This window comes from Coregonus clupeaformis, unplaced genomic scaffold, assembly GCF_020615455.1.
Source record: "Coregonus clupeaformis isolate EN_2021a unplaced genomic scaffold, ASM2061545v1 scaf0452, whole genome shotgun sequence".
Taxonomy (NCBI): Eukaryota; Metazoa; Chordata; class Actinopteri; order Salmoniformes; family Salmonidae; genus Coregonus; species Coregonus clupeaformis.
The window spans coordinates 41,412-68,921 of NW_025533907.1; the positions used below are offsets into that span (position 1 = coordinate 41,412).

The following is a 27,510-nucleotide window of genomic DNA, read 5'->3' on the forward strand; positions in this document are numbered from 1 at the left end:
CAGGTTGTAATACAACAAAATAGAAAAAACAACCAAGGAGGATGAATACTTTTGTAAGGCACTGTGTAGTGTTCAGTTCACCACTGAGTGGTGCAGTAGCTCTTATCCAGTTATTTAAGCAGGCAGGCTGGATAAAGAAGGATCAAGAGGAGTACTGCTACAATATGATACAGAAAGATGTGTCCAGAGCTTTCTAACTGAGGCACCGTAGACTGTCCCAAGGTTTCCCACCCTAACTATCGGAATTCACTTCCTACCAAATAGCAGCTAAAACGGTTCCTGTTCTGCAATGAGGAAATGATTGAAGAAAATGTAGTAGTAGTAATAATAACAGTTTGCCAGCCTTCACGTGTCATATCTCCCTGCAGACAGTAGTGCACTGAGGTCCTCCTCCATACCTAGAGGACTGATGGCATGAGTCATCAACGTGTACAGTAAGCACTTCTGAGTGAGGAGAGGGACAGTGTAAGTCAGTGTGCAGCACAGACTCGGTGGTCTCATCTGTGGTCTACAATGGATATAAGGGAGGATGTCTGTGAAAACCGCACGACCACAGCTACATTATGTTAGTGGTTCCTGAGTTAAATCGTGGAAATGTCAATCTAAACTAAAGCAAAGCTGACCATGTCCACAATGTCCAGATTCTGAACGGCCCTCTTGAACTACAGTCCAGTGCTATCACAAGCTAATAGAGCGCACAGGCCTGGCTGTCCCAAATGGCACCCTATCCCCTATATAGTGCTCTACTTTTGACCAAGGCCCATAGGACTCTGGTCAAAAGTAGTGCACTATATAGGGAATAGGGTGTCATTTGGGACAAGGCCCCTGTTCAGTTCTACCAGGTGGTGAGGGATCCCGGTCTATCAGCTTGGCTGCTATTTCCACAAGCGGCCATCTTGGCTTTATGCTACTACTATACAGTACATAGCTTTACTGTTCTTCTGAAGAGGATATACCTCTTCAGTACAGACTGACCTAGGCTTAAGATCTACCTCTTCAGTACATACTAAACAAGGCTTAAAATCTACCTCTTTAGTACATACTAAACAAGGCTTAAGATCTACCTCTTCAGTACATACTGAACAAGGCTTAAGATCTACCTCTTCAGAACATACTGAACAAGGCTTAAGATCTACCTCTTCAGAACATACTGAACAAGGATTAAGATCTACCTCTTAAGAACATACAGAACAAGGCTTAAGATCTGCCTCTATTGAACAAGGCTTTCAGAATCCTCCTGAATACAGTATCATTATAACATGCCCCTCCTGTCCTGATTAGTGAAATTATAACATACAATATACTCCCTACGTACAATTGGAGACGTCTACCTACTATATATACACAGCACAAAGCTCATGACAACGATAGTAAGTATTGTGATTGGTTACATGCCTAGGTAGTGACATCTGTTGCCATGGTCACACAGCAATCTCAGCCTCATGCAAATGCTACATGACGTCATTCACATTGCAGTAAAATACACAGCACCCTGCTTCTGATTGTCCAGACATGGTTCTCTTTTCTTTAACAGTGCTACGTCGAGGTAAATATGGCTTCCGGCTCCACCCACGAGTCTCTCTCTCTTTCTCAGAGCTCTCCCATTGGCTGTCTGTCACTTCTCTCATTTGACCGCCTCTCGTTCAGCGGCAGGCCCTGGTCCTATCAGGTATGGTGTGGGCGGAGCCTCTTCAGTCTTGGGTTGAGTTTTATTTAAGACAAAGTGAAATTGTCCTGTGCGTTTCCTGTGAATGGGTGAGGGGGCATTTTACTCGCCGCCACCCCCCCCCTCCCCCCACCTCCTCGGGAGCTACATGGCTTCAGCAGCGATTCAACAGAGTTAGTGTGTGTAGTTTTAGTCATTTTGTCAGGTTTAGTCCAGTTTGTCACCACTTCCTTTTTGAGTCTCTTGTTTGCAGTGTTGTTGTTGATCTTTCTTCTTCTTTTTTTTTTTTTGCATTACGGTCATCCTGTTTAGTGCCAAAGCAAACAAGACATGAAGGATCCCACTGCTGTGTCCAGGTTCCTCTTCATGTGAAATACTTGCAGTTTGTAGAGTCAATGACACAGTACGGAGTGCATCTGAGACGACCATAAGACCTGGGAATCAAGGAGAAATAGAACCCTCTGTCAACTAATCATGACAATGGCAGACAGTGTTACTGCTTCATAGGGAACACAAAGTTATGAGGTTACATACAGTAAGATATGGAAAGCAGACAAGAATGGATCAAGACAGTAGTCCTACTAACCCTGGGAGATATGAGTTGCATGTCTGATAGCCAAAGTCCTTTCCATCACATTCCTCGGCCCCGTCGTAACGATAACCATCTCCACAGTAAGCATGTTTACACTCTGTCAGGAGGAAGAGATGGAGAGAGAAACAGAGGGGGAGAAAAACAGAGAGAGACACACGGTGAGAGAGAGACACGGTGAGAGAGAGACACGGAGAGAGAGAGACACGGAGAGAGAGAGACACGGAGAGAGAGAGACACGGAGAGAGAGACACACGGAGAGAGAGACACACGGAGAGAGAGAGAGACACACGGAGAGAGAGAGAGACACACGGAGAGAGAGAGAGACACACGGAGAGAGAGACACAGAGAGAGGGACACACAGAGAGAGGGAGACAGAGAGACACACACGGAGAGAGACACACACGGAGAGAGGGACACACGGAGAGAGGGACACACACGGAGAGAGGGACACACACGGAGAGAGGGACACACAGAGAGACAGAGAGACACGGAGAGAGAGAGAGAGACACGGAGAGAGAGACAGAGACACGGAGAGAGAGAGAGAGAGAGAGAGAGAGAGAGACGGAGAGAGAGAGAGAGAGAGAGAGAGACACGGACAGATTGCCATCCAAACCAGACCGGTGCTTCTGTATGTCATCAATAGCATTATCATTTAGCAAGTTACTTCATCTAAATCAACTTCCCATGCGGTAATCAAACCCACAACTCCAGGCTCCAACAAACGGAACCATCGGCAGAACCAAACCACAGATCTTGTTCATCCACTCTGATAACGTGACTTACTGACGCAGCCGTCGGTGACAATCCTATTCCCGTCGTCACATTCCTCCCCGTTGGGAATCTGAACGATCCCGTCGCCACAGTAACCCTCCTGTTCCGGAGCGTTCTCCGTAGACTGGAACGGCGTCAGCTGGAAGAAAGAAGTCTATTACAGAGATTAGAAACTAAAACAAAGAAAATGAAATAAAACTATAACTTAAAGATGAACCTCGCCAGGCAATACTGTAAGCACTTAGACATCACGTTTAGAAGATAAGTGCATCGGGTGAGGTACCTGAATCGGCAGCCATCCGTTGGTGTCTTTGAAGTAAAGCGATCTCTGGTCTTTCCGGAAGGCTAGGGCGTTGTCCGTATGAAGACGATCTAGTTCTTCTTCATTGTTTACCACAAATATCTGTAAACAACAAAGACTCATTCTGGGGTGAGACACAATAAAGACTCATTCTGGGGTGAGACACAATAAAGACTCATTCTGGGGTGAGACACAATAAAGACTCATTCTGGGGTGAGACACAATAAAGACTCATTCTGAGGGTGAGACACAATAAAGACTCATTCTGGGGTGAGACACAATAAAGACTCATTCTGGGTGAGACACAATAAAGACTCATTCTGGGTGAGACACAAAGACTAATTTGGGGGAGACACAATAAAGATTCATTCTGGGTGAGACACAAAGACTCATTCTGGGTGAGACACAATAAAGACTCATTCTGGGTGAGACACAAAGACTCATTCTGGGTGAGACACAAAGACTCATTCTGGGTGAGACACAATAAAGACTCATTCTGGGTGAGACACAATAAAGACTCATTCTGGGTGAGACACAATAAAGACTCATTCTGGGTGAGACACAATAAAGACTCATTCTGGGTGAGACAGAAAGACACATTCTGGGTGAGACACAATAAAGACTCATTCTGGGTGAGACACAAAAAAGACTCATTCTGGGTGAGACACAAAGACACATTATGGGTGAGACACAATAAAGACTCATTCTGGGTGAGACACAAAGACTCATTCTGGGTGAGACACAATAAAGACTTATTCTGGGTGAGACACAATAAAGACTCATTCTGGGTGAGACACAAAGACTCATTCTGGGTGAGACAGAAAGACTCATTCTGGGTGAGACACAAAAAAGACTCATTCTGGGTGAGACACAATAAAGACTCATTCTGGGTGAGACACAATAAAGACTCATTCTGGGTGAGACACAAAGACTCATTCTGGGTGAGACACAAAAAAGACTCATTCTGGGTGAGACACAATAAAGACTAATTCTGGGTGAGACACAAAGACTCATTCTGGGTGAGACAGAAAGACACATTCTGGGTGAGACACAATAAAGACTCATTCTGGGTGAGACACAATAAAGACTCATTCTGGGTGAGACACAATAAAGACTCATTCTGGGGTGAGACACAATAAAGACTCATTCTGGGTGACACAATAAAGACAATAAATCAAGTGCCTTAGCTGAGGCAAGTTTATGATTCGCAATAATGTTGATCATGTGTTGCATGCTCACCGCTGGCACTTTGGCGTAGTCGCTCCTGGAACTATGTTCATCAAACTGTGGGCTGTTAACACTAACAGAGTTACAGCTGCAAGGTCCAGGAAGACCTGGTAGCCCCCTCTCACCTTTCGTTCCGACCACGTAGAGTCCTGAACAAGAAATAAACCTTTAGATCATATATTATCGATGTAGGCACACAAGCACAGAGTACCATATTCACAGGGACTGTATGTTATAAATGCACTATCCAGGCCCCCTTGTCTATCTATCAAGTTGGTAAAGCAATCAACTCAATTTGCGCAGAAACTTGAACAAGACACTGGCTGTCACAGTTTAATTACATGGTGACATAATGTTTGTAAATATGTAAGGAGCTTCTTGGCCCTCTATGAATCCGTTTTAAGGACATGATGTCATGGCTTCATCATCCGTCCCATCCCAGTGTCCCCCTGCCACCCCACCCCCCCTCTGGGCATCTGTTTCACCTTAGGGGGGGGATAGAGAGGGGGGGATCAGGTTCCTGTTTCACCTCAGGGGGGGATAGAGAGGGGGGGGATCAGGTTCCTCTGAAGCTAAATAAGCTCTCTGGTGTTACCTCCTGCTGTGTTTTAATGTCTGCTTCCTTTCGCAGATGCTGACACAGGAGGTTGCCTGCCTGCAGCTTCACACCCATCCCTGAAGCTTCTCACACTGACAGGACATATGGACGATTTCCAAACCGCACATTAAACCTCAACCTGTACTTTCCAGTGAGATTCTCCATTGGGCATGCTTTTTATTACAGGACTAGGTTTAATAATCTAGGTCTGAGAAACTAGCCTTCAGAGTCCAGAAAATGGGCAGAGCCTCCAACAATCTGTCGATGTGCCCTTAAGCAAGGCACTTAACCCTAATTGCTCATGTAAGTCGCTCTGGATAAGAGCGTCTGCAAAATGACAAAAAAAATAAAAAATATAAACACAAATGAACAAACCAATAACTCTAAATCATCCAGCTACACACTCAGCATGCATCTACAGACTGGCAACAGATTAGCATGTTAGCCCAGCCACACTCCCTAGCCCTACAGCTGGCTCTAAAGCAGCCAAGCTCAGATGGAAGAGCCGATGGAGGAGGTGGTGGAGAGGTCCTTACCTGAGGCTGGCAGACCTGGGGGACCAGGGTGGCCGGGGGGCCCCTGAGGACCTGCTGGACCTAGAGGGCCGATAATCCCATTGTCGCCCTTCCCTCCCTGATAAATCAGACAAGATAAACAACACATGTAAAAACATCGACAGACAAACATATGGTAAACCTTCAGCGGTCAAAACATGTCACCACATCATAGTGATTTGAAGTTGCTCAAAGAGCGGCAAAACTTTTTTTAATCACAGCTTCTAACAGCATGTGATACAGTGGCTTGCGAAAGTATTCACCCCCCTTGGCATTTTGTTTTTGCCTTACAACCTGGAATTAAAATGGATTTTTTGGGGGTTCATTTGATTTACACAACATGCCTACCATTTTGAAGATGCAAAATGTTTTTTCTTGTGAAACAAACAAGAAATAAGTCAAAAAACAGAAAAATTGAGCGTGCATAACTATTGACTTTGGGGGGGTGAATACTTTGTAGAGCCACCTTTTGCAGCAATTACAGCTGCAAGTCTCTTGTGGTATGTCTCTATAAGTTTGGCACATCTAGCCACTGGGATTTTTGCCCATTCTTCAAGGAAAAACTGCTCCAGCTCCTTCAAGTTGGATGGGTTCCGCTGGTATATAGCAATCTTTAAGTCATACCACATATTCTCAATTGGATTGAGGTCTGGGCTTTGACTAGGTCATTCCAAGATATTGAAATGTTTCCCCTTAAACCACCCGAGTGTTGCTTTAGCAGTATGCTTAGGGTCATTTTCCTGCTGGAAGGTGAACCTCCGTCCCAGTCTCAATTCTCTGGAAGACTGAAACAGGTTTCCCTCAAGAATTTCCCTGTATTTAGCGCCATCCATCATTCCTTCAATTCTGACCAGTTTCCCAGTCTCTGCCGATGAAAAACATCCCCACAGCATGATGCTGCCACCACCATGCTTCACTGTGGGGATGGTGTTCTCGGGTGATGAGATGTGTTGGGTTTGTGCCAGATATAGCGTTTTCCTTGATAGCCAAAAAGCTCAATTTTTGTCTAATCTGACCAGAGTACCTTCTTCTATATGTTTGAGGAGTCTCCCACATGCCTTTTGGCGAACATCAAACATGTTTGCTTATTTTTTTCTGGCCACTCTTCCGTAAAGCCCAGCTCTGTGGAGTGTACAGCTTAAAGTGGTCCTATGGACAGATACTCCAACCTCCGCTGTGGAGCTTTGCAGCTCCTTCGGGGTTATCTTTGGTCTCTTTGTTGCCTCTCTGATTAATGCCCTCCTTGCCTGGTCCGGGAGTTTTGGTGGGCGGCCCGCTCTTGGCAGGTTTGTTGTGGTGCCATATTCTTTCCATTTTTTAATAACGGATGTAATGGTGCTCCGTGGGATGTATGAAAATGTATGCACTCACTAACTGTAAGGCGCTCTGGATAAGAGCGTCTGCTGAAAAAAACCCTGATCTGTACTTCTCCACAACTTTGTCCCTGACCTGTGTGGAGAGCTCCTTGGTCTTCATGGTGCCGCTTGCTTGGTGGTGCCCCTTGCTTAGTGGTGTTGCAGACTCTGGAGCCTTTCAGAACAGGTGTATAAATACTGAGATCATGTGACAGATCATGTGACACTTAGATTGCACACAGGTGGACTTTATTTCTTTAGCGGAGGAGCGAGGTCGGGTGAGGTTGTGTTTTCTCTAGCAGGAGGTAAGCTTGGCTTCTTATATGGTGTTGAGTAAAGCTTAAACCATGTATTTAGATTGTAGGTAGGTATTGTAGTTAGGTATTGTAGGTAGTTTATTTAGGTAGTTATTGTAGGTTATTGTAGGTAATTATTGTAGGTAAGTATTGTATTCGGCTGAGCCCGGCGAAGCACGAGGCTAGCTAACCCACTACCTGGACCAATAAAGCTAGCTAGCTAGCGGGTAGCTACTGGTAACTTTTAGCAACTGTGGATAGTTGTTTCCAATGTTATTTCACGCTTCAGAGTACCTGTAATTAAGCCAGCTAGCTACCTACCATTCAGCTGTTTTTCTAACCTCATTATCTGAAGCATTAAAGTTAGGTAGTTAGTAGCTACTGTACTTAATTACAGCTCCTGATTGCAGAAGACCAATGTATTCTTGTCTGCCACCCAGACAGCTGGCGTCGGGTAAGTTTGGCTTTATACATAGCTTGGGCTTTGTCGAGTAAAGTTTAAACTATGTATTTAGATTGTAGTTAGGTATTGTAGGTAGGCATCGTGGGTTGTTGTGGGTAGTTATTGTATGTAATTATTGTAGGTTAGTATTGTATTCGGCGGTGCCGGGTGTAGCACGAAGCTAGCTAGCTAGCTAGCTAACTCACCTCCTGGACTAGCTGGCGAGTAGCTATTAGCAACGGTAGCAACTAAATACAATATCCTTTTAGCCAGCTACATTTGTTCGCAGCGACGCCGTTTTTCAAACAAAGTCATCACCGCAGCCATTGCTAGCTAGCCAACGCTACCAGCTAGCAGTACTATAGCAACTAAATACAATATAATTTTAGCCAGCTACATTCGTTCGCAGTGACGCCGTTTTTCAAACAAAGTCAACACAGCAGCCATTGCTAGCTAGCCAACACTACCAGCTAGCTGTACTGTAGCAGCTAAATACAATATATTTATGCTAGCTAGCCAACGTTTAATTATTGCTGCGTTATGAAAGGAACTAGACACGGACACTAATTATCTGTTTAGTGTGTTAACACACTATTGGTAGTTTGTTGTAACCAAGTATTGGTGCTAAACTGTGTGTTATTGGATGCTAGCATGCTAGTTAGCTATGGCCTCATAGTTAGCTAGCTGAATAAAGTAAGTTGAGTCTATTCCTTGAAACATTGAACCGCTGTAGTTTACAACAATTCTAATTTCTAAAGTGGAAGTTGGGAGAGTTTTATTCGGGTGGTTCAGTGAAACAATTATAGTTTCTGAGGTGGAAGCTGGGAGAGTTATATTTGGGAGTTATGGTGAGGGAGGCCCTGCTCTCTCCTTTCCCAGATGTTTAGTTCATTTCATTCCGATCTCCTCTGCATTATTGCAGCCATCTGCTACAGCCTGTCAACTATGCCTCTGCCTATCCCTGTTCTCTCCTCTCCGCACAGGCTACACAAACGCCTCACACCGCGTGGCTGCTGCCTCTCTAACCTGGTGGTCCCTGCACGCACCACACACCTGGAGTTCCAGGTCTCAGGCAGCCTCTGGAACTGCCGTTCTGCTGCCAACAAGGCTGACTTAATCCCAGCCTATGCTACCCTCCAGTCCCTCGACTTCCTGGCGCTGACGGAAACATGGATTACCACTGAAAACACTGCTACTCCTACTGCTCTCTCCTCGTCTGACCATGTGTTCTCGCATACCCCGAGAGCATCTGGTCAGAGGGGTGGTGGCACAGGAATCCCCATCTCTCCCAAGTGGACATTCTCAATTTTCCCCCTAACCCATCTGTCTATCTCCTCATTTGAATTCCATGCTGTCACAGTCACTAGCCCATTTAAGCTTAATATCCTTGTCATCTATCGCCCTCCAGGTTCCCTTGGAGAGTTCATCAATGAGCTTGACGCCTTGATAAGTTCCTTTCCTGAGGATGGCTCACCCCTCACAGTTTTTGGGGGATTTCAACCTCCCTACGTCTACATTTGACTCATTTCTCTCTGCCTCCTTCTTTCCACTCCTCTCCTCTTTTGACCTCACCCTCTCACCGTCCCCCCTTACTCACAAGGCAGGCAATACGCTTGACCTCATCTTTACTAGATGCTGCTCTTCTACTAATCTCACTGCAACTCCCCTCCATGTCTCCGACCACTACTTTGTATCCCTTTCTCTCTCGCTCTCCTCCTACACTACTCACTCTGCCCCTACACAGATGGTAATGCGCCGCCGCAACCTTCGCTCTCTCTCTCCCACTACTCTCTCCTCTTCCATCCTATCATCTCTTCCCTCTGCTCAATCCTTCTCCCTCCAATCTCCTGATTCTGCCTCCTCAACCCTCCTCTCCTCCCTTTCTGCATCCTTTGACTCTCTGTGTCCCCTATCCTCCCGGCCGGCTCAGTCCTCCCCTCCAGCTCCGTGGCTTGATGACTCATTGCGAGCTCACAGAACAGAGCTCCGGGCAGCTGAGCGGAAATGGAAGAAAACTAGACTCCCTGCGGACCTGGCATCTTTTCACTCCCTCCTCTCTACATTTTCTTCATCTGTTTCTGCTGCTAAGGCCACTTTCTACCACTCTAAATTCCAAGCATCTGCCTCTAACCCTAGGAAGCTCTTTGCCACATTCTCCTCCCTGCTGAATCCCCCCTCCTCCTCCCTCTCTGTGGATGACTTCGTCAACCACTTTGAAAAGAAGGTTGACGACATCCGATCCTCGTTTGTTAAGTCTAATGACACTGCTGGTCCTGCTCACACTGCCCTACCCTATGCTTTAACTTCTTTCTCCCCTCTCTCTCCAGATAAAATCTTGCGACTTGTGACTGCAGGCCGCCCAACAACCTGCCCGCTTGACCCCATCCTCCTCTCTTCTCCAGACCATCTCCGGTGACCTTCTCCCCTACCTCACCTCGCTGATCAACTCATCCTTGACCGCTGGCTATGTCCCTTCCGTCTTCAAGAGAGCGAGAGTTGCACCCCTTCTCAAAAAACCAACACTCGATCCCTCTGATGTCAACAACTACAGACCAGTATCCCTTCTTTCTTTTCTTTCCAAAACTATTGAGCGTGCCGTCTTTAGCCAACTCTCTTGCTATCTCTCTCAGAATGACCTTCTTGATCCTAACCAGTCAGGTTTCAGGACTGGTCATTCAACTGAGACTGCTCTTCTCTGTGTCACGGAGGCTCTCCGCACTGCTAAAGCTAACTCTCTCTCCTCTGCTCTTGTCCTTCTAGACCTGTCTGCTGCCTTTGATACTGTGAACCATCAGATCCTCCTCTCCACCCTCTCCGAGCTGGGCATCTCCGGCGCGGCTCACTCTTGGATTGCGTCCTACCTGACCGGTCGCTCCTACCAAGTGGCGTGGCGAGAAGCTGTCTCCGCACCACGTGCTCTCACCACTGGTGTCCCCCAGGGCTCAGTTCTAGGCCCTCTCCTATTCTCGCTATACACCAAGTCACTTGGCTCTGTCATATCCTCCCATGGCCTCTCCTATCATTGCTACGCTGACGATACACAACTAATCTTCTCCTTTCCCCCTTCTGATAACCAGGTGGCGAATCGCATCTCTGCATGTCTGGCAGACATATCAGTATGGATGACGGATCACCACCTCAAGCTGAACCTTGGCAAGACGGAGCTGCTCTTCCTCCCGGGGAAGGACTGCCCGTTCCATGATCTCGCCATCACGGTTGACAACTCTGTTGTGTCCTCCTCCCAGAGTGCGAAGAGCCTTGGCGTGACCCTGGACAATACCCTGTCGTTCTCCGCTAACATCAAGGCGGTGACCCGATCCTGCAGGTTCATGCTCTACAACATTCGGAGAGTACGACCCTGCCTTACACAGGAAGCGGCACAGGTCCTAATCCAGTCATTTGTCATCTCCCATCTGGATTACTGCAACTCGCTGTTGGCTGGGCTCCCTGCCTGTGCCATTAAACCCCTACAACTCATCCAGAATGCCGCAGCCCGTCTGGTGTTCAACCTTCCCAAGTTCTCTCACGTCACCCCGCTCCTCCGCACACTCCACTGGCTTCCAGTTGAAGCTCGCATCTGTTACAAGACCATGGTGCTTTCCTATGGAGCTGTGAGGGGAACGGCACCTCCGTACCTTCAGGCTCTGATCAGTCCCTACACCCAAATGAGGGCATTGCGTTCATCCACCTCTGGCCTGCTGGCTCCCCTTCCTCTGCGGAAGCATAGTTCCCGCTCAGCCCAGTCAAAACTGTTCGCTGCTCTGGCACCCCAATGGTGGAACAAGCTCCCTCACGACGCCAGGACAGCGGAGTCACTCACCACCTTCCGGAGACATTTGAAACCCCACCTCTTTAAGGAATACCTGGGATAGGATAAAGTAATCCTTCTACCCCCCTCTTAAAAAAAAATAATAATAATAATAATAATTGTAAAGTGGTTATCCCACTGGTTATAGGGTGAATGCACCAATTTGTAAGTCGCTCTGGATAAGAGCGTCTGCTAAATGACGTAAATGTAAATGTATTTAACTAATTATGTGACTTCTGAAGGTAATTGGTTGCACCAGATCTTGTTTAGGGGCTTCATAGCAAAGGGGTTGAATACATACGCACGCACCACTTTTCCATTATTTATTTTTTTGAATTTCTTGAAACAAGTAATTTTTTTCATTTCACTTCACCAATTTGGACTATTTTGTGTATGTCCATTACATGAAATCCAAATAAAAATCAATTTAAATTACAGGTTGTAATGCAACAAAATAGGAAAAACGCCAAGGGGGATGAATACTTTTGCAAGGCACTGTATTACATCATTAAGATCCAAATAAGATCCTAATACAGTATATCTCTCAACTGTTTAATAAAGTATATATCTCACCTGTTTAATAAAGTATATATCTCACCTGTTTAATAAAGTATATCTCACCTGTTTAATAAAGTATATCTCACCTGTTTAATAAAGTATATCTCATCTGTTTAATAAAGTATATCTCTCACCTGTTTAATAAAGTATATCTCTCACCTGTTTAATAAAGTATATCTCTCACCTGTTTAATAAAGTATATCTCTCGCCTGTTTAATAAAGTATATCTCTCACCTGTTTAATAAAGTATATCTCTCACCTGTTTAATAAAGTATATCTCTCACCTGTTTAATAAAGTATATCTCTCACCTGTTTAATAAAGTATATCTCATCTGTTTAATAAAGTATATCTCTCACCTGTTTAATAAAGTATATCTCATCTGTTTAATAAAGTATCTCTCACCTGTTTAATAAAGTATATCTCTCATCTGTTTAATAAAGTATATATCTCACCTGTTTAATAAAGTATATCTAATCTGTTTAATAAAGTATATCTCTCACCTGTTTAATAAAGTATATCTCACCTGTTTAATAAAGTATATCTCATCTGTTTAATAAAGTATATCTCTCACCTGTTTAATAAAGTATATCTCATCTGTTTAATAAAGTACACTGCTCAAAAAAATAAAGGGAACACTTAAACAACACAATGTAACTCCAAGTCAATCACACTTCTGTGAAATCAAACTGTCCACTTAGGAAGCAACACTGATTGACAATAAATTTCACATGCTGTTGTGCAAATGGAATAGACAACAGGTGGAAATTATAGGCAATTAGCAAGACACCCCCAATAATGGACTGGTTTTGCAGTTGGTGACCACAGACCACTTCTCAGTTCCTATGCTTCCTGGCTGATGTTTTGGTCACTTTTGAATGCTGGCGGTGCTTTCACTCTAGTGGTAGCATGAGACGGAGTCTACAACCCACACAAGTGGCTCAGGTAGTGCAGCTCATCCAGGATGGCACATCAATGCGAGCTGTGGCAAGAAGGTTTGCTGTGTCTGTCAGCGTAGTGTCCAGAGCATGGAGGCACTACCAGGAGACAGGCCAGTACATCAGGAGACGTGGAGGAGGCCGTAGGAGGGCAACAACCCAGCAGCAGGACTGCTACCTCCGCCTTTGTGCAAGGAGGAGCAGGAGGAGCACTGCCAGAGCCCTGCAAAATGACCTCCAGCAGGCCACAAATGTGCATGTGTCTGCTCAAACGGTCAGAAACAGACTCCATGAGGGTGGTATGAGGGCCCGACGTCCACAGGTGGGAGTTGTGCTTACAGCCCAACACTGTGCAGGACGTTTGGCATTTGCCAGAGAACACCAAGATTGGCAAATTCGCCACTGGCGCCCTGTGCTCTTCACAGATGAAAGCAGGTTCACACTGAGCACGTGACAGACGTGACAGAGTCTGGAGACGCCGTGGAGAACATTCTGCTGCCTGCAACATCCTCCAGCATGACCAGTTTGGCGGTGGGTCAGTCATGGTGTGGGGTGGCATTTCTTTGGGGGGCCGCACAGCCCTCCATGTGCTCGCCAGAGGTAGCCTGACTGCCATTAGGTATCGAGATGAGATCCTCAGACCCCTTGTGAGACCATATGCTGGTGCGGTTGGCCCTGGGTTCTTCCTAATGCAAGACAATGCTAGACCTCATGTGGCTGGAGTGTGTCAGCAGTTCCTGCAAGAGGAAGGCATTGATGCTATGGACCGCCCGTTCCCCAGACCTGAATCCAATTGAGCACATCTGGGACATCATGTCTCACTCCATCCACCAACGCCACGTTGCACCACAGACTGTCCAGGAGTTGGCGGATGCTTTAGTCCAGGTCTGGGAGGAGATCCCTCAGGAGACCATCCGCCACCTCATCAGGAGCATGCCCAGGCGTTGTAGGGAGGTCATACAGGCACGTGGAGGCCACACACTACTGAGCCTAATTTTGACTTGTTTTAAGGACATTACATCAAAGTTGGATCAGCCTGTAGTGTGGTTTTCCACTTTAATTTTGAGGGTGACTCCAAATCCAGACCTCCATGGGTTGATAAATTTGATTTCCATTGATAATTTTTGTGTGATTTTGTTTTCAGCACATTCAACTATGTAAAGAAAAAAGTATTTAATAAGATTATTTCATTCATTCAGATCTAGGATGTGTTCATTTAGTGTTCCCTTTATTTTTTTGAGCAGTGTATATTTCTCACCTGTTTAATAAAGTATATCTCACCTGTTTAATAAAGTATATCTCATCTGTTTAATAAAGTATATCTCTCACCTGTTTAATAAAGTATATCTCTCACCTGTTTGCCCCTCTTCCCTGGTCTGCCCGTCGGTCCTCTATTCCCTGAGATTCCAGGTTCTCCCTTTGGACCCATTTCACCCTAAAGACATAACAAACCACAGCACTCCATCAATAACAACATATACCGGTACATCATATAAATAACTGTGGTCCAATTTAGAATTGTGTTATTGAGTTATTATGGAGGGCCAGTTGATTCTGGTACTATCCTGTTGTTCAATGAACCTCCACTACACGTCATCCTACAATGACCTCCTCCTGCTCCTCCTACTGCTCCTCCTACTGCTCCTCCTCCTCCTCCTCCTTCCCCCCTCCTCCTCCTACTGCTCCTCCTCCACCTGCTCCTCCCCCCCTCCTCCTCCTCCTACTGCTCCTCCCCCTCCTCCTCCTCTACCTGCTCCTCCCCCTCCTCCTGCTGCTGCTGCTGCTGCTCTTCCTCTTCCTCCTCCTCCTCCGCCTGCTCCCCCCCCTCCTCCTACTCCTCCTCCTCCACCTCCTCCATCTCCTCATCAACCCCAGCAGCTGATAAACATCAGATAATGTCTAGATCAAGAGAACACAAGATGTATGTCTCACTTTCTGTCCAAGCATTCCAGGGAAGCCCATTGTGCCCTTGTCTCCCTTCATCCCAGCCTCACTACGGTCACCACGGGAACCCTAATGAGACAGGAGACAAAACAACTGTACAGCCAACTGTAAACACTGAAAACAGACAAACAGTGTTGTTGAACCAACCCAGTGGAACTGAGATATGGTATGTAATGTAATAGAATAAAAGAAAGCAGTCTAACACATTTGAAGTAATCACACACCTTTTCTCCTTTGTATCCGGGTAAACCCTAGGAAGGAAGATCAGAAGTCTGAAGTATAGAAAAGATGAATAACTTTATGGTTGAAATCAGACAATTTTCTCGGGGAAAGATGAAGCTTCACAGACCTTAGGTCCAAGAGGTCCTCTTACTCCAGGTAATCCCATCAATCCACCATCTCCCTTCTCCCCCTGCGCCACACACACACACACACACACACACACACACACACACACACACACACACAGAGACATGGCTCTGATAACACAGTCTTCATCTACCTTTACACATCATATCATACAGACGTGGTATCTTAATTTGATCACTCTGTTGTCGCAGAGAATTTTCCTGCACCGTAGGAAATTCAAATGAGCCTCGTGATTTACATAAATTCACTGAAAACCCTTTCTCTTTCTCTTACTAGATCCTAATATATAGCCTACTTTCCCCTATCAAACAGTCATTTCTCGTTAGAAAATAATCAAATCCTCCTGCTGCTTACCATACTATGGTACGGTAAAATACCATATTGATATATGGGCACTTTGAAATAGGACTTACTCACTTTGGGCCCATTTGGTCCTGGCCACCCGGCTGGTCCCTGGCGACCTGGGAGACCTGGAGGCCCCGTCCGACCCTGATGGGCCACAACATCATTTAACACATTATACGGTCATTTAGCACAGAGGATCCCACATTATTATGTTTTGCGTGGGGGATTGTGATAGAAAATTAATCGGGGACCCCCTCATAATATCAGAATGCAAGTCCTACTTTAGAGTGCACTACAAATAGCATACAAGCAGTTTTACTATGACTTCAAGTCTTGGGCAACGGGAAACACATTTTTAAATGTCCCCCCTCTTAGCGTCAGAGAAAAAAAGCTCATTACCTGCAATTCTACACATTTTGCCTTTGGGCATAGATACCATTTTAAAGCTAAGTTCTTGCAATTCTAGTACAAGTGTACATTTCGTCAACATTAACTATGACGAAAAATACTTGTCAACAACTTATTTTTCCTGACTATGACGATAACGAGATGCCCTGGAAAAAAAACAATAACTGTAACAAATTCGTTTTCATTTTAGTTGACAAATATGTGGCCAGACGATAATTCCATGTGAGATTAATGGACATTTAATTTGAAATGAAGCTCCTATTTATCTGTTTTGTCCAATCAGAGCATGCATGCAGAATATTTCATGCAACCCTCTCATTGGCAGAGTTGACATCTTTCAGCTGCGCAATCTGATTGGGCTGATCTGCCCGGCACTCCCACACAGCTCCCAGGTGGTCTCTTCAGTCACTCTTCAATCTTTTTTGAACTGATGCGAAGCCAGGACTCTTCACTTGTAACTAACCTCAACTAGAAACAATAATGTTTATTAAGAACACCTTCCTAATATTGAGTTGCACCCCCTTTTGCCCTCAGAAAAGCCTCAATTCGTCGGGACATGGGCTCTACAAGGTAACACTTTCTCATTCTGAACGACTAACGCGAGTGGAACGGATGTTCGTGACAATGACCACATGAGTAGCTGCTGCTCACTGATTTGACAGCTCTAACACAGTTACACCTCTGACACCGCCAAAACATCAGCTATGAGGTGTCGGCTATCACCTGTTAACACTTGATCTAATTAAATCTAGGTCTAAGACTAAAACTAAATCTAAAAAAGGTGACGAAATCAACAGTGAATTCTATACATTTTGCCATGTTGCAGTTTTTGGCTTAAATTACAGTGCACTCAAAACAACATTTTGGGGGAATAAAATAAGAATTTAGTTAAACAAATGTATTATTGATAGAGTACTGTGGATACCAATATCCCTGTGAGCCTCCCCGGCCCATGTTGTGTGTCTAACGGTTAAGAACATAAATTGTGGATGAATATTACATTGTATTGCACCCTCTAGTCTAAACTCTTTTCGCAGATCTGTTGAGCAATATTCATTGATTTTTGTTATTTTTATTATTATTATATATTTTTTTGATCTGGCTGCAGACCCCCTGCAGTACTCCCCCTTTGGGGACGACTGATTTAGCAGACTTTTTACAGTTATCACACATAGTACCACAGGAGGTTGGTGGCACCTTAATTGGGGAGGAAGGCTCATGGTAATGACTAGAGTGGAATCAGTGGAATGGTATCAAATACATCCAACACATGGTTTCCATGGTTTCCATTAGTTTCATGACATTCCATTTGTACCATTAAGGCCATTATTATGAGCTGTCCTCCCTCAGCAGCCTCCTTTGTACGGTACATAGGGTATATGTGAGAATAGCTGAGTCATATCAGAACCATTAAAACACTACTTTAACCAGACCAGAAGTTCTGAACTGACTAGAAAACACAGGCCATGAAGACGGCCATATAAAGAATCACCAGCTGACCTAGCGTCATAAACAAAAAAACAAAAATACCAGACGCTAGAACACAACCATTCAACTGAATGAATCAGCAGCTCTCCATGTAAACTGTGTACTGTGCAGTATCATCTTTTCGTGTGTAATATTGTAAAAGTAGAAGTAACATAGTTAGCATGAGTTACAAACATGATTGTTCTGAATAGTTACAGAGAATTCCGTGAGCTGGTGGGGATGTTGACATGACAACCTGTGTACTGTTTTTACCCTGGTCCGCCATGTGGAGAGAGAGAAGGACTTTAACAAGGGCTGTCACTCTGCCCTCTTTAATTAAATGATAGGCCGCATATAGAACAGGAGGGCCCGCTGCTTGTGGGAAATAAAATGATTTATGGTCTGGCTCAAGCACTAAGCTAAATTGCACTGCAATGCTGCTGCTGCACACAGCCAGCCCCGCAGCTCACAGAGCAGGGCAGTGAACGTATACAGTGGGGAAAAAAAGTATTTAGTCAGCCACCAATTGTGCAAGTTCTCCCACTTAAAAAGATGAGAGAGGCCTGTAATTTTCATCATAGAAGATCCAGAAAATCACATTGTAGGATTTCTAATGAATTTATTTGTAAATTATGGTGGAAAATAAGTATTTGGTCAATAACAAAAGTTTCTCAATATACCCTTTGTTGGCAATGACACAGGTCAAACGTTTTCTGTAAGTCTTCACAAGGTTTTCACACACTGTTGCTGGTATTTTGGCCCATTCCTCCATGCAGATCTCCTCTAGAGCAGTGATGTTTTGGGGCTGTCGCTGGGCAACACGGACTTTCAACTCCCTCCAAAGATTTTCTATGGGGTTGAGATCTGGAGACTGACTAGGCCACTCCAGGACCTTGAAATGCTTCTTACGAAGCCACTCCTTCATTGCCCGGGCGGTGTGTTTGGGGTCATTGTCATGCTGAAAGACCCAGCCACGTTTCATCTTCAATGCCCTTGCTGATGGAAGGAGGTTTTCACTCAAATTCTCACGATACATGGCCCCATTCATTCTTTCCTTTACACGGATCAGTCGTCCTGGTCCCTTTGCAGAAAAACAGCCCTAAAGCATGATGTTTCCACCCCCCTGCTTCACAGTAGGTATGGTGTTCTTTGGATGCAACTCAGCATTCTTTGTCCTCCAAACACGACGAGTTGAGTTTTTACCAAAAAGTTATATTTTGGTTTCATCTGACCATATGACATTCTCCCAATCCTCTTCTGGATCATCCAAATGCACTCTAGCAAACTTCAGACGGGCCTGGACATGTACTGGCTTAAGCAGGGGGACACGTCTGGCACTGCAGGATTTGAGTCCCTGGCGGCGTAGTGTGCTACTGATGGTAGGCTTTGTTACTTTGGTCCCAGCTCTCTGCAGGTCATTCACTAGGTCCCCCCGTGTGGTTCTGGGATTTTTTCTCACCGTTCTTGTGATCATTTTGACCCCACGGGGTGAGATCTTGCGTGGAGCCCCAGATCGAGGAAGATTATCAGTGGTCTTGTATGTCTTCCATTTCCTAATAATTGCTCCCACAGTTGATTTCTTCAAACCAAGCTGCTTACCTATTGCAGATTCAGTCTTCCCAGCCTGGTGCAGGTCTACAATTTTGTTTCTGGTGTCCTTTGACAGCTCTTTGGTCTTGGCCATAGTGGAGAGTGTGACTGTTTGAGGTTGTGGACAGGTGTCTTTTATACTGATAACAAGTTCAAACAGGTGCCATTAATACAGGTAACGAGTGGAGGACAGAGGAGCCTCTTAAAGAAGAAGTTACAGGTCTGTGAGAGCCAGAAATCTTGCTTGTTTGTAGGTGACCAAATACTTATTTTCCACCATAATTTGCAAATAAATTCATAACAAATCCTACAATGTGATTTTCTGGAAAAAAAATTCTCAATTTGTCTGTCATAGTTGACGTGTACCTATGATGAAAATTACAGGCCTCTCTCATCTTTTTAAGTGGGAGAACTTGCACAATTGGTGGCTGACTAAATACTTTTTTCCCCCACTGTAGATGGATCCATCCTCCAATACCAATGGGAGCGGGGATGGACCACATGACAGGAAAGTGGGGGTGTATTCTGAAAGATTAAATGTTCAGAATGTTGCAGATATAAATGAAATAGATAGAGTGAGTTCGATTCCCTATTCTATACTACCTACAATCATCTATTTTCTATGCAATACATCTCTATGTGAAGGTGCTGTAACGCTGCACCCTCCTGAACAGGGCCTAGTGAAGCTGGATAGGTTTCAGGAGCTAACAGGGTGACCAATACTTCCCCATCTGTTAGAGGAGACATGGGACGGAATGCTTCTATACATCCAACTCAGCAGAATGCTTCTATACATCTTCTATCTCAGCAGCTCTCTCTGTGTCCTAGCTGTCCTAGCATCCTGTCAAGGTTGTGCTGCTAGTCTTGCTCTGAATTTCATAATGTTCAAAACCAGGCAGCGGGCGGACAGGCGGGCGGTGGGGACGTGAGTTACAGCCCACCAGACAGACTGAGGAGGGACTGGATCTCATTTTTGAGCAAATCCACTTAGCAGAGCTAATAGAATGATCAATGGACGCCCTCACCTTTTGTCCAGGTCGTCCCAGTTCTCCCTGGAGGTAGAGAGACAGAGACAGAGAGAGAGACAGACAGAGACAGAGACAGAGGTACAGAGACAGAGGTACAGAGACAGAGGTACAGAGACAGAGGTACAGAGACAGAGACAGAGACAGAGACAGAGGCAGAGGCAGAGGCAGAGGCAGAGGCAGAGGCAGAGGCAGAGGCAGAGGCAGAGGCAGAGGCAGAGACAGAGAGACAGAGAGACAGAGGCAGAGGCAGAGGCAGAGGCAGAGGCAGAGACAGAGACAGAGACAGAGGCAGAGGCAGAGGCAGAGGCAGAGGCAGAGGCAGAGGCAGAGGCAGAGGCAGAGACAGAGGTAGAGAGGCAGAGACAGAGGCAGAGGCAGAGGCAGAGGCAGAGACAGAGACAGAGATAGAGACAGAGACAGAGACAGAGGCAGGGGCAGAGACAGAGACAGAGGGACAGAGACAGAGACAGAGGTACAGAGACAGAGGCAGAGGTACAGAGACAGAGGCAGATACAGAGGCAGAGGCAGAGGCAGAGGCAGAGAGACAGAGGCAGAGGCAGAGGTACAGAGGCAGAGGCAGAGGCAGAGGCAGAGACAGAGACATACAGTTATAACTAGTGCTTTTCATACAAGCCCTTTCCTCTTCATATAATGACAGTTTTCAATCAGTCACTAAACATCTAATGTAAAAAAAATTTTTTTTTTAGAAATGACACTTACCTTTTCTCCTTTTGGTCCCTTCAGACCTGGTAGCCCAGCTGGACCCTGTAAAAGGTCAACAATAATCAGATATATAAACAATCAGAACATGTTATTATTATTTGGGGGGGGGGGGGCAATCGACTGATTATTTACAATCCCAATAATATTCTGAATTCCCATCATAATATCCTTTAATATCAATTAGCAGGTACAGGATCAATATTGACACCAAATGTGCTTGTTAGCTTCATTTGCAGTCAGCTAACTCGGGTGCCATGCTGTATAGGCTAAATTGTGCATGAATTGTGCATGAATACTGAAAACAATCTGAAGGGTCTGCTAACCATGCTCTCCTCTCCCTGACAGAATGCCATCTAGGCAATTGGCAATTTATAGGACTCTGGGATTACTATAGGATCTGCTACATTACAACACCACCCTCCACACAGCAACATCACCACCCACCCTCCGCACACAGCAACACCACTACCACCCACCCACCCTCCGCACACAGCAACACCACCACCCACCCACCCTCCACACAGAAACAGCACCACCCACCCACCCACCCTCCACACAGCAACACCACAACCAACCACCACCACCCACCCTCCACACAGCAACACCACCACCCACCCTTCGCACATAGATACACCACCACCACCCACCCACCCTCCACACAGTAACACCACCACCACCCACCCACCCTCCACACAGCAACACCACCAGGCACCCACCCACCCTCCACACAGCAACACCACCAGGCACCCTTCGCACATAGATACACCACTACCACCCACCCACCCACCCTCCACACAGCAACACCACAACCACCCACCACCACCCACCCTCCACACAGTAACACCACCACCCACCCTCCACACAGCAACACCACAACCACCCACCACCACCCACTTTCCACACAGTAACACCACCACCCACCCTCCACACAGTAACACCACAACCACCCACCCACCCTCCACACAGCAACACCACCAGGCACCCTTCGCACATAGATACACTACTACCACCCACCCACCCTCCACACAGCAACACCACAACCACCCACCACCACCCACCCTCCACACAGTAACACCACCACCCACCCTCCACATAGCAACACCACAACCACCCACCACCACCCACTCTCCACACAGTAACACCACCACCCACCCTCCACACAGCAACACCACAACCACCCACCACCACCCACCCTCCACACAGTAACAACACCACCACCCACCCACCCTCCACACAGCAATACATGGAAATGAATCACATGCAGCCTAACCAGGTTGTTGTGTACACAAGGCGATACAGGAATTTACTCCCTCCACTCAATATGCCTTTCCAAGCAGACCGGGCTGTTTGGGTTGTTTCTAAGAATGGTGTGTGGTGGGACAGAGAGACGTGGCAGCCAGTGGAAAAAGTCTATTTGCGTCGTGTCTAAATGTGGAGTGTTAATGGGATGCTGTGTTGGAGGGCTCCATGTAATCCCTGTCCCTGTCCCTGTCCCCGTCTCCGTTCCCGTCTCCGTCCCTGTCCCCGTTCCCGTCACTGTCTCCGTTACCATCTCCGTCCCTGTCCCGTCCCCGTTCACGTCTCCGTTCCCATCTCCGTCCCCGTTCCCGTCTCCGTCCCTGTCCCCGTCCCCATCCCCGTTCCCGTCTCCGTTACCGTCTCCGTCCCTGTCCCCATCCCTGTCCCTGTCCCTGTCCCCGTCCCCGTCCCTGTTCCCATCTCCGTTCCCATCTCCGTCCCTGTCCCCATCCCCGTCCCCGTCCCCGTCCACATCCCTGTCCCCGTTCCCGTCACCGTCCCCATCCCTGTCTCCGTCCCCGTCCCCATCCCCGTCCCTGTCCCCAGCTCTAGAGGTACAACAGGAAGGGAGGAGAAGGAACTCACACGGGTCTCAGATGGTAAAGCGCTGCTAGGGGCCTATAGAGGACATAGCCAACCCCCAACACCTGTATACCGCCATTACTGAAAAGTAAGGAAGCTCAGGCAACTAACTGAGGTGTCCACCTGATAAGCCCTGATTAAATACTCTTCCAAATATCTTCATTATAACTGTATTAACCATTTTCTGGCTTATAAAAAGATAAAGTGATGAAGCCAGCAGGATGACAATGTAAGACAGCTGGGGGGTGGATAAGTTTACCTACCTGAGGACCGGGGGGTCCATCGGGGCCTGGGGGGCCTGGGACACAGGTGGGACCTTTCAGCTCCGTCCCTGGATCTGGATCTTTACCATGTTTACCTCCATTATCGGACTCTTCATTCTAAACCAATCAAACAAAAACACTCTTCCATTCAATCATTGCTTTATTTCATAATAAAATGATCAGTAGTTATTTGCGGTACTGAAGTACAATTACAGTACAATTAAGATTGTGGATCACTTATACACTATTTGCAAATCAAAATGACAGCTGTGTGTCATGTCATCTGTCAGTTTGAATTTGAGATTCTACACAATCATTCAGCGTAAACTCCTGGTCATCACTCCTCTAGAGTTTACAGTCTAGGCTATAGGCTGAGGGTTGTATCTCTAAGAGGACCCTCTAACAGGATAGGCTGAGGGTTGTATCTCTAAGAGGACCCTCTAACAGGATAGGCTGAGGGTTGTATCTCTAAGAGGACCCTCTAACAGGATAGGCTGAGGGTTGTATCTCTAAGAGGACCCTCTAACAGGATAGGCTGAGGGTTGTATCTCTAAGGACCATCTAACAGGATAGGCTGAGGGTTGTATCTCTAAGAGGACCCTCTAACAGGATAGGCTGAGGGTTGTATCTCTAAGAGGACCCTCTAAGGTCGTATCCCCTCATCAACCCTGATCTGCAGTCAGCACTCGGTGGGAGACCAGTTAATCCATCACTTCCGACACACACCTACTCTATCATCAGAAATCACTACTGCTCTTAGTCAGGGGCAGAGGAGGGCAAGAGTGAGGCTAAGTCACAAATGGCATGCTATTCCCTATACATTATAGTCCACTACTTTTGACCATAGCCCTATCAAAAGTAGTACGTTAAATAGGGAAAAGGGTGCCATTTAGAACACAGCCAGGGAGTGAGGTTTGGATAGCACCCAAGGACAAATCAACAATCATACACTCCACAAGGACAAGTCACATGACTTTGGACTCACATGACCACCGCGGTGCCACAGTGAGGGGGGAGGAGGGAACAGGGGGGGCGGGGGCGGACTCAGTAAACAGCAGGGGTTGAATTTCCTCTGCTGGTCCAAGGCAGGTTGTTGTTGGAGACCTGGGGAAAGTAGTGGACAGTATGGTAAGTCAGTCACTTGGGAAATAAATACACACCGACCCAGCAGAGGATGCCTTTGTAATAGACATATTTAATTTGTTTGTCATGTTGACATCAGTGGGAAATTAAATGAATAGAGTCAGTGTCAAAACTGGTTGAAGGGGCTTAAAGAAAACCCAATGTTTGCTTATTTCTAACAGCATCAGAGTGTATGGTAAGGTGTGTATAAGAATCTGTATGTTACTGCATCCTGTAGAGGCAGAGACTAGACAACACCTCACTAACAAGCCATAAAGGAAAAGCTCCTGCATAGGGGCATTGCCAAAGAACTGGTGTTGCAGCTGCCTAGTTCAAATCCACTCAATCAGCAGATCCTCCCCTTCACAACAAACATCAGCTGAACTGAAAATAATCTGTAAATGTATGGAAATGCACTGTCTGGCAGGTTATTGCAGACACTAGAAGCTACAAATGGTATCTATATAGGTACAGTGGGGAAAAAAAGTATTTAGTCAGCCACCAATTGTGCAAGTTCTCCCACTTAAAAAGATGAGAGAGGCCTGTAATTTTCATCATAGGTACACGTCAACTATGACAGACAAAATGAGAATTTTTTTTCCAGAAAATCACATTGTAGGATTTTTTATGAATGTATTTGCAAATTATGGTGGAAAATAAGTATTTGGTCAAAAACAAAAAGTTTCTCAATTCTTTGTTATATACCCTTTGTTGGCAATGACACAGGTCAAATGTTTTCTATAAGTCTTCACAAGGTTTTCACACACTGTTGCTGGTATTTTGGCCCATTCCTCCATGCAGATCTCATCTAGAGCAGTGATGTTTTGGGGCTGTCGCTGGGCAACATGGACTTTCAACTCCCCTCCAAAGATTTTCTATGGGGTTGAGATCTGGAGACTGGCTAGGCCACTCCAGGACCTTGAAATGCTTCTTACGAAGCCACTCCTTCGTTGCCCGGGCGGTGTGTTTGGGATCATTGTCATGCTGAAAGACCCAGCCACGTTTTATCTTCAATGCCCTTGCTGATGGAAGGAGGTTTTCACTCAAAATCTCACGATACATGGCCCCATTCATTCTTTCCTTTACACGGATCAGTCGTCCTGGTCCCTTTGCAGAAAAACAGCCCCAAAGCATGATGTTTCCACCCCCATGCTTCACAGTAGGTATGGTGTTCTTTGGATGCAACTCAGCATTCTTTGTCCTCCAAACACGACGAGTTGAGTTTTTACCAAAAAGTTATATTTTGGTTTCATCTGACCATATGACATTCTCCCAATCCTCTTCTGGATCATCCAAATGCACTCTAGCAAACTTCAGACGGGCCTGGACATGTACTGGCTTAAGCAGGGGGACACGTCTGGCACTGCAGGATTTGAATCCCTGGCGGCGTAGTGTGTTACTGATGGTAGGCTTTGTTACTTTGGTCCCTGCTCTCTGCAGGTCATTCACTAAGTCCTCCCGTGTGGTTCTGGGATTTTTGCTCACCGTTCTTGTGATCATTTTGACCCCACAGGGTGAGATCTTGCGTGTAGCCCGAGATCGAGGGAGATTATCAGTGGTCTTGTATGTCTTCCATTTCCTAATAATTGCTCCCACAGCTGATTTATTCAAACCAAGCTGCGTACCTATTGCAGATTCAGTCTTCCCAGCCTGGTGCAGGTCTACAATTTTGTTTCTGGTGTCCTTTGACAGCTCTTTGGTCTTGGCCATAGTGGAGTTTGGAGTGTGACTGTTTGAGGTTGTGGACAGGTGTCTTTTATACTGATAACAAGTTCAAACAGGTGCCATTAATACAGGTAACAGTGGAGGACAGAGGAGCCTCTTAAAGAAGAAGTTACAGGTCTGTGAGAGCCAGAAATCTTGCTTGTTTGTAGGTGACCAAATACTTATTTTCCACCATAATTTGCAAATAAATTCATAAAAAATCCTACAATGTGATTTTCTGGAGAAAAAAAATCTCAATTTGTCTGTCATAGTTGACGTGTACCTATGATGAAAATTAAAGGCCTCTCTCGTCTTCTTAAGTGGGAGAACTTGCACAATTGGTGGCTGACTAAATACTTTTTTCCCCCACTGTATATACTACAAAAACTGAAATACATCTACAAATCAAACAAATAATAACTAGAATATAATAAGAACTGAAATCACACAGACTATTCAGACAGGGAACTGTAACATGACAGTAACATGATAAGTGTAGTGACATCACGGCATCCACACTGGAGAGAGCTGCTCCCGGCTCTGGCTGAATACAGATATGAGGCACCATATGCCTTCCTCCCTGTCAGGAACTGTAGACAGACGCTATTTATAGAGACATTTCCATTCTGACAGCATTTAATATTCCATAAATTACAGGAAAATACACAGTAACACACACTTCAAAGTGCAGAGACAATCATGATAAGACATGACATTGAGTTTACCCAGGGTCGGACTGCAGCTTGTCAAAACCATGCATGACATATTCCTGCACGCACACAGACACACATATAAACACACACATGCATGAGTGTGCGCATGTACACACATACACACACGGCTGACTCTCTTACCTGCTGGGAATGAGAGAATATTGTCCAGGAAAGAGGACTGAGACAGGACATAACAAAACAATAGTGGAAGATAGAGTCCAAATGTGATGAGGATCATGCTGCTGTAAATACAATACCCTGTCTGTCTCTAACTTGGGTTTACTGAAGAGCCACAGCAAAACGACTCCACTCTCACTCTCTCTCACTCTCTCTGACTCTCTCTCACTCTCTCTGACTCTCTCTCACTCTCTCTGACTCTCTCTTGCCTACTGTCCCCCCTCTCTCCCCCCTCTCTCTCTCTCTCTCCTCTCTCTCTCCCTCTCTCTCTCTCTCTCTCAGTATCCCTGCGCCTTTAGGAGGGGGGTGCCTGCCAACCATTGCCCACTCCTGCATCAGTGTGCGCTAAAATTACAGGAGGCAGCCTGTCAGCTGCCCTTTGTGACAATATTAGAATCTTACTACTGCAAGGGAAGCCTTTCTTAATCGTTTCCCTCTCCGCTCATACGGATACAAGACTACAAAATATACTACATGGCCGGAATGACATTGGAAAGACCATACTCTCTACAGTACAAACACTTACCTCTTATGACCACTGTATAAATAAATACTATGTGGTCACTTCACAACTGTAGCAAATAAACAGAACAAGGTAGATTACCTTGTACATGTTGCACAAGACAAGGAAAAATAAACACGGTTCTGTCATGAATGCATGCAAATCACAAT

At 45.8% G+C, this 27,510-nt stretch overlaps 1 protein-coding gene across 2 annotated transcripts; it reads right to left on the reverse strand.

Annotated features, from left to right (window-relative positions):
- Positions 1 to 27,037, reverse strand: LOC121586944 (acetylcholinesterase collagenic tail peptide). Of its 2 annotated transcripts, none has more exons than XM_041904024.1 (16): positions 26,803 to 27,037; positions 24,108 to 24,226; positions 23,123 to 23,239; positions 20,976 to 21,020; positions 20,253 to 20,279; positions 15,835 to 15,906; positions 15,398 to 15,460; positions 15,273 to 15,299; positions 15,037 to 15,117; positions 14,459 to 14,539; positions 5,692 to 5,788; positions 4,570 to 4,706; positions 3,313 to 3,432; positions 3,042 to 3,168; positions 2,253 to 2,355; positions 1 to 2,100 (listed from the first exon to the last, which is right to left on the reverse strand). In XM_041904024.1, exons 1-16 carry the CDS (start codon positions 26,897 to 26,899, stop codon positions 2,031 to 2,033), a joined length of 1,383 nt encoding a protein of 460 aa, XP_041759958.1. In that variant the 5' UTR covers positions 26,900 to 27,037; the 3' UTR covers positions 1 to 2,030. The 2 variants fall into 2 exon arrangements, with proteins under 2 accessions (XP_041759958.1, XP_041759957.1); XM_041904023.1 differs by having other exon boundaries at positions 3,042 to 3,183.
- Between the last annotated feature and the right edge of the window lie 473 nt (positions 27,038 to 27,510).

Excerpts from the sequence above, each read along its gene's own strand:
- LOC121586944 (XM_041904023.1), bottom strand. The coding sequence starts at position 26,899 with ATGATCCTCATCACATTTGGACTCTATCTTCCACTATTGTTTTGTTAT. Across the intron at positions 5,789-14,458 it reads CAGGGAAGAGGGGCAAACAG|GGAGGGAAGGGCGACAATGG; the intron begins GTGAGAGATATA and ends CTGATTTATCAG. Across the intron at positions 2,101-2,252 it reads TGCAACTCATATCTCCCAGG|GTCTTATGGTCGTCTCAGAT; the intron begins GTTAGTAGGACT and ends CTTGATTCCCAG.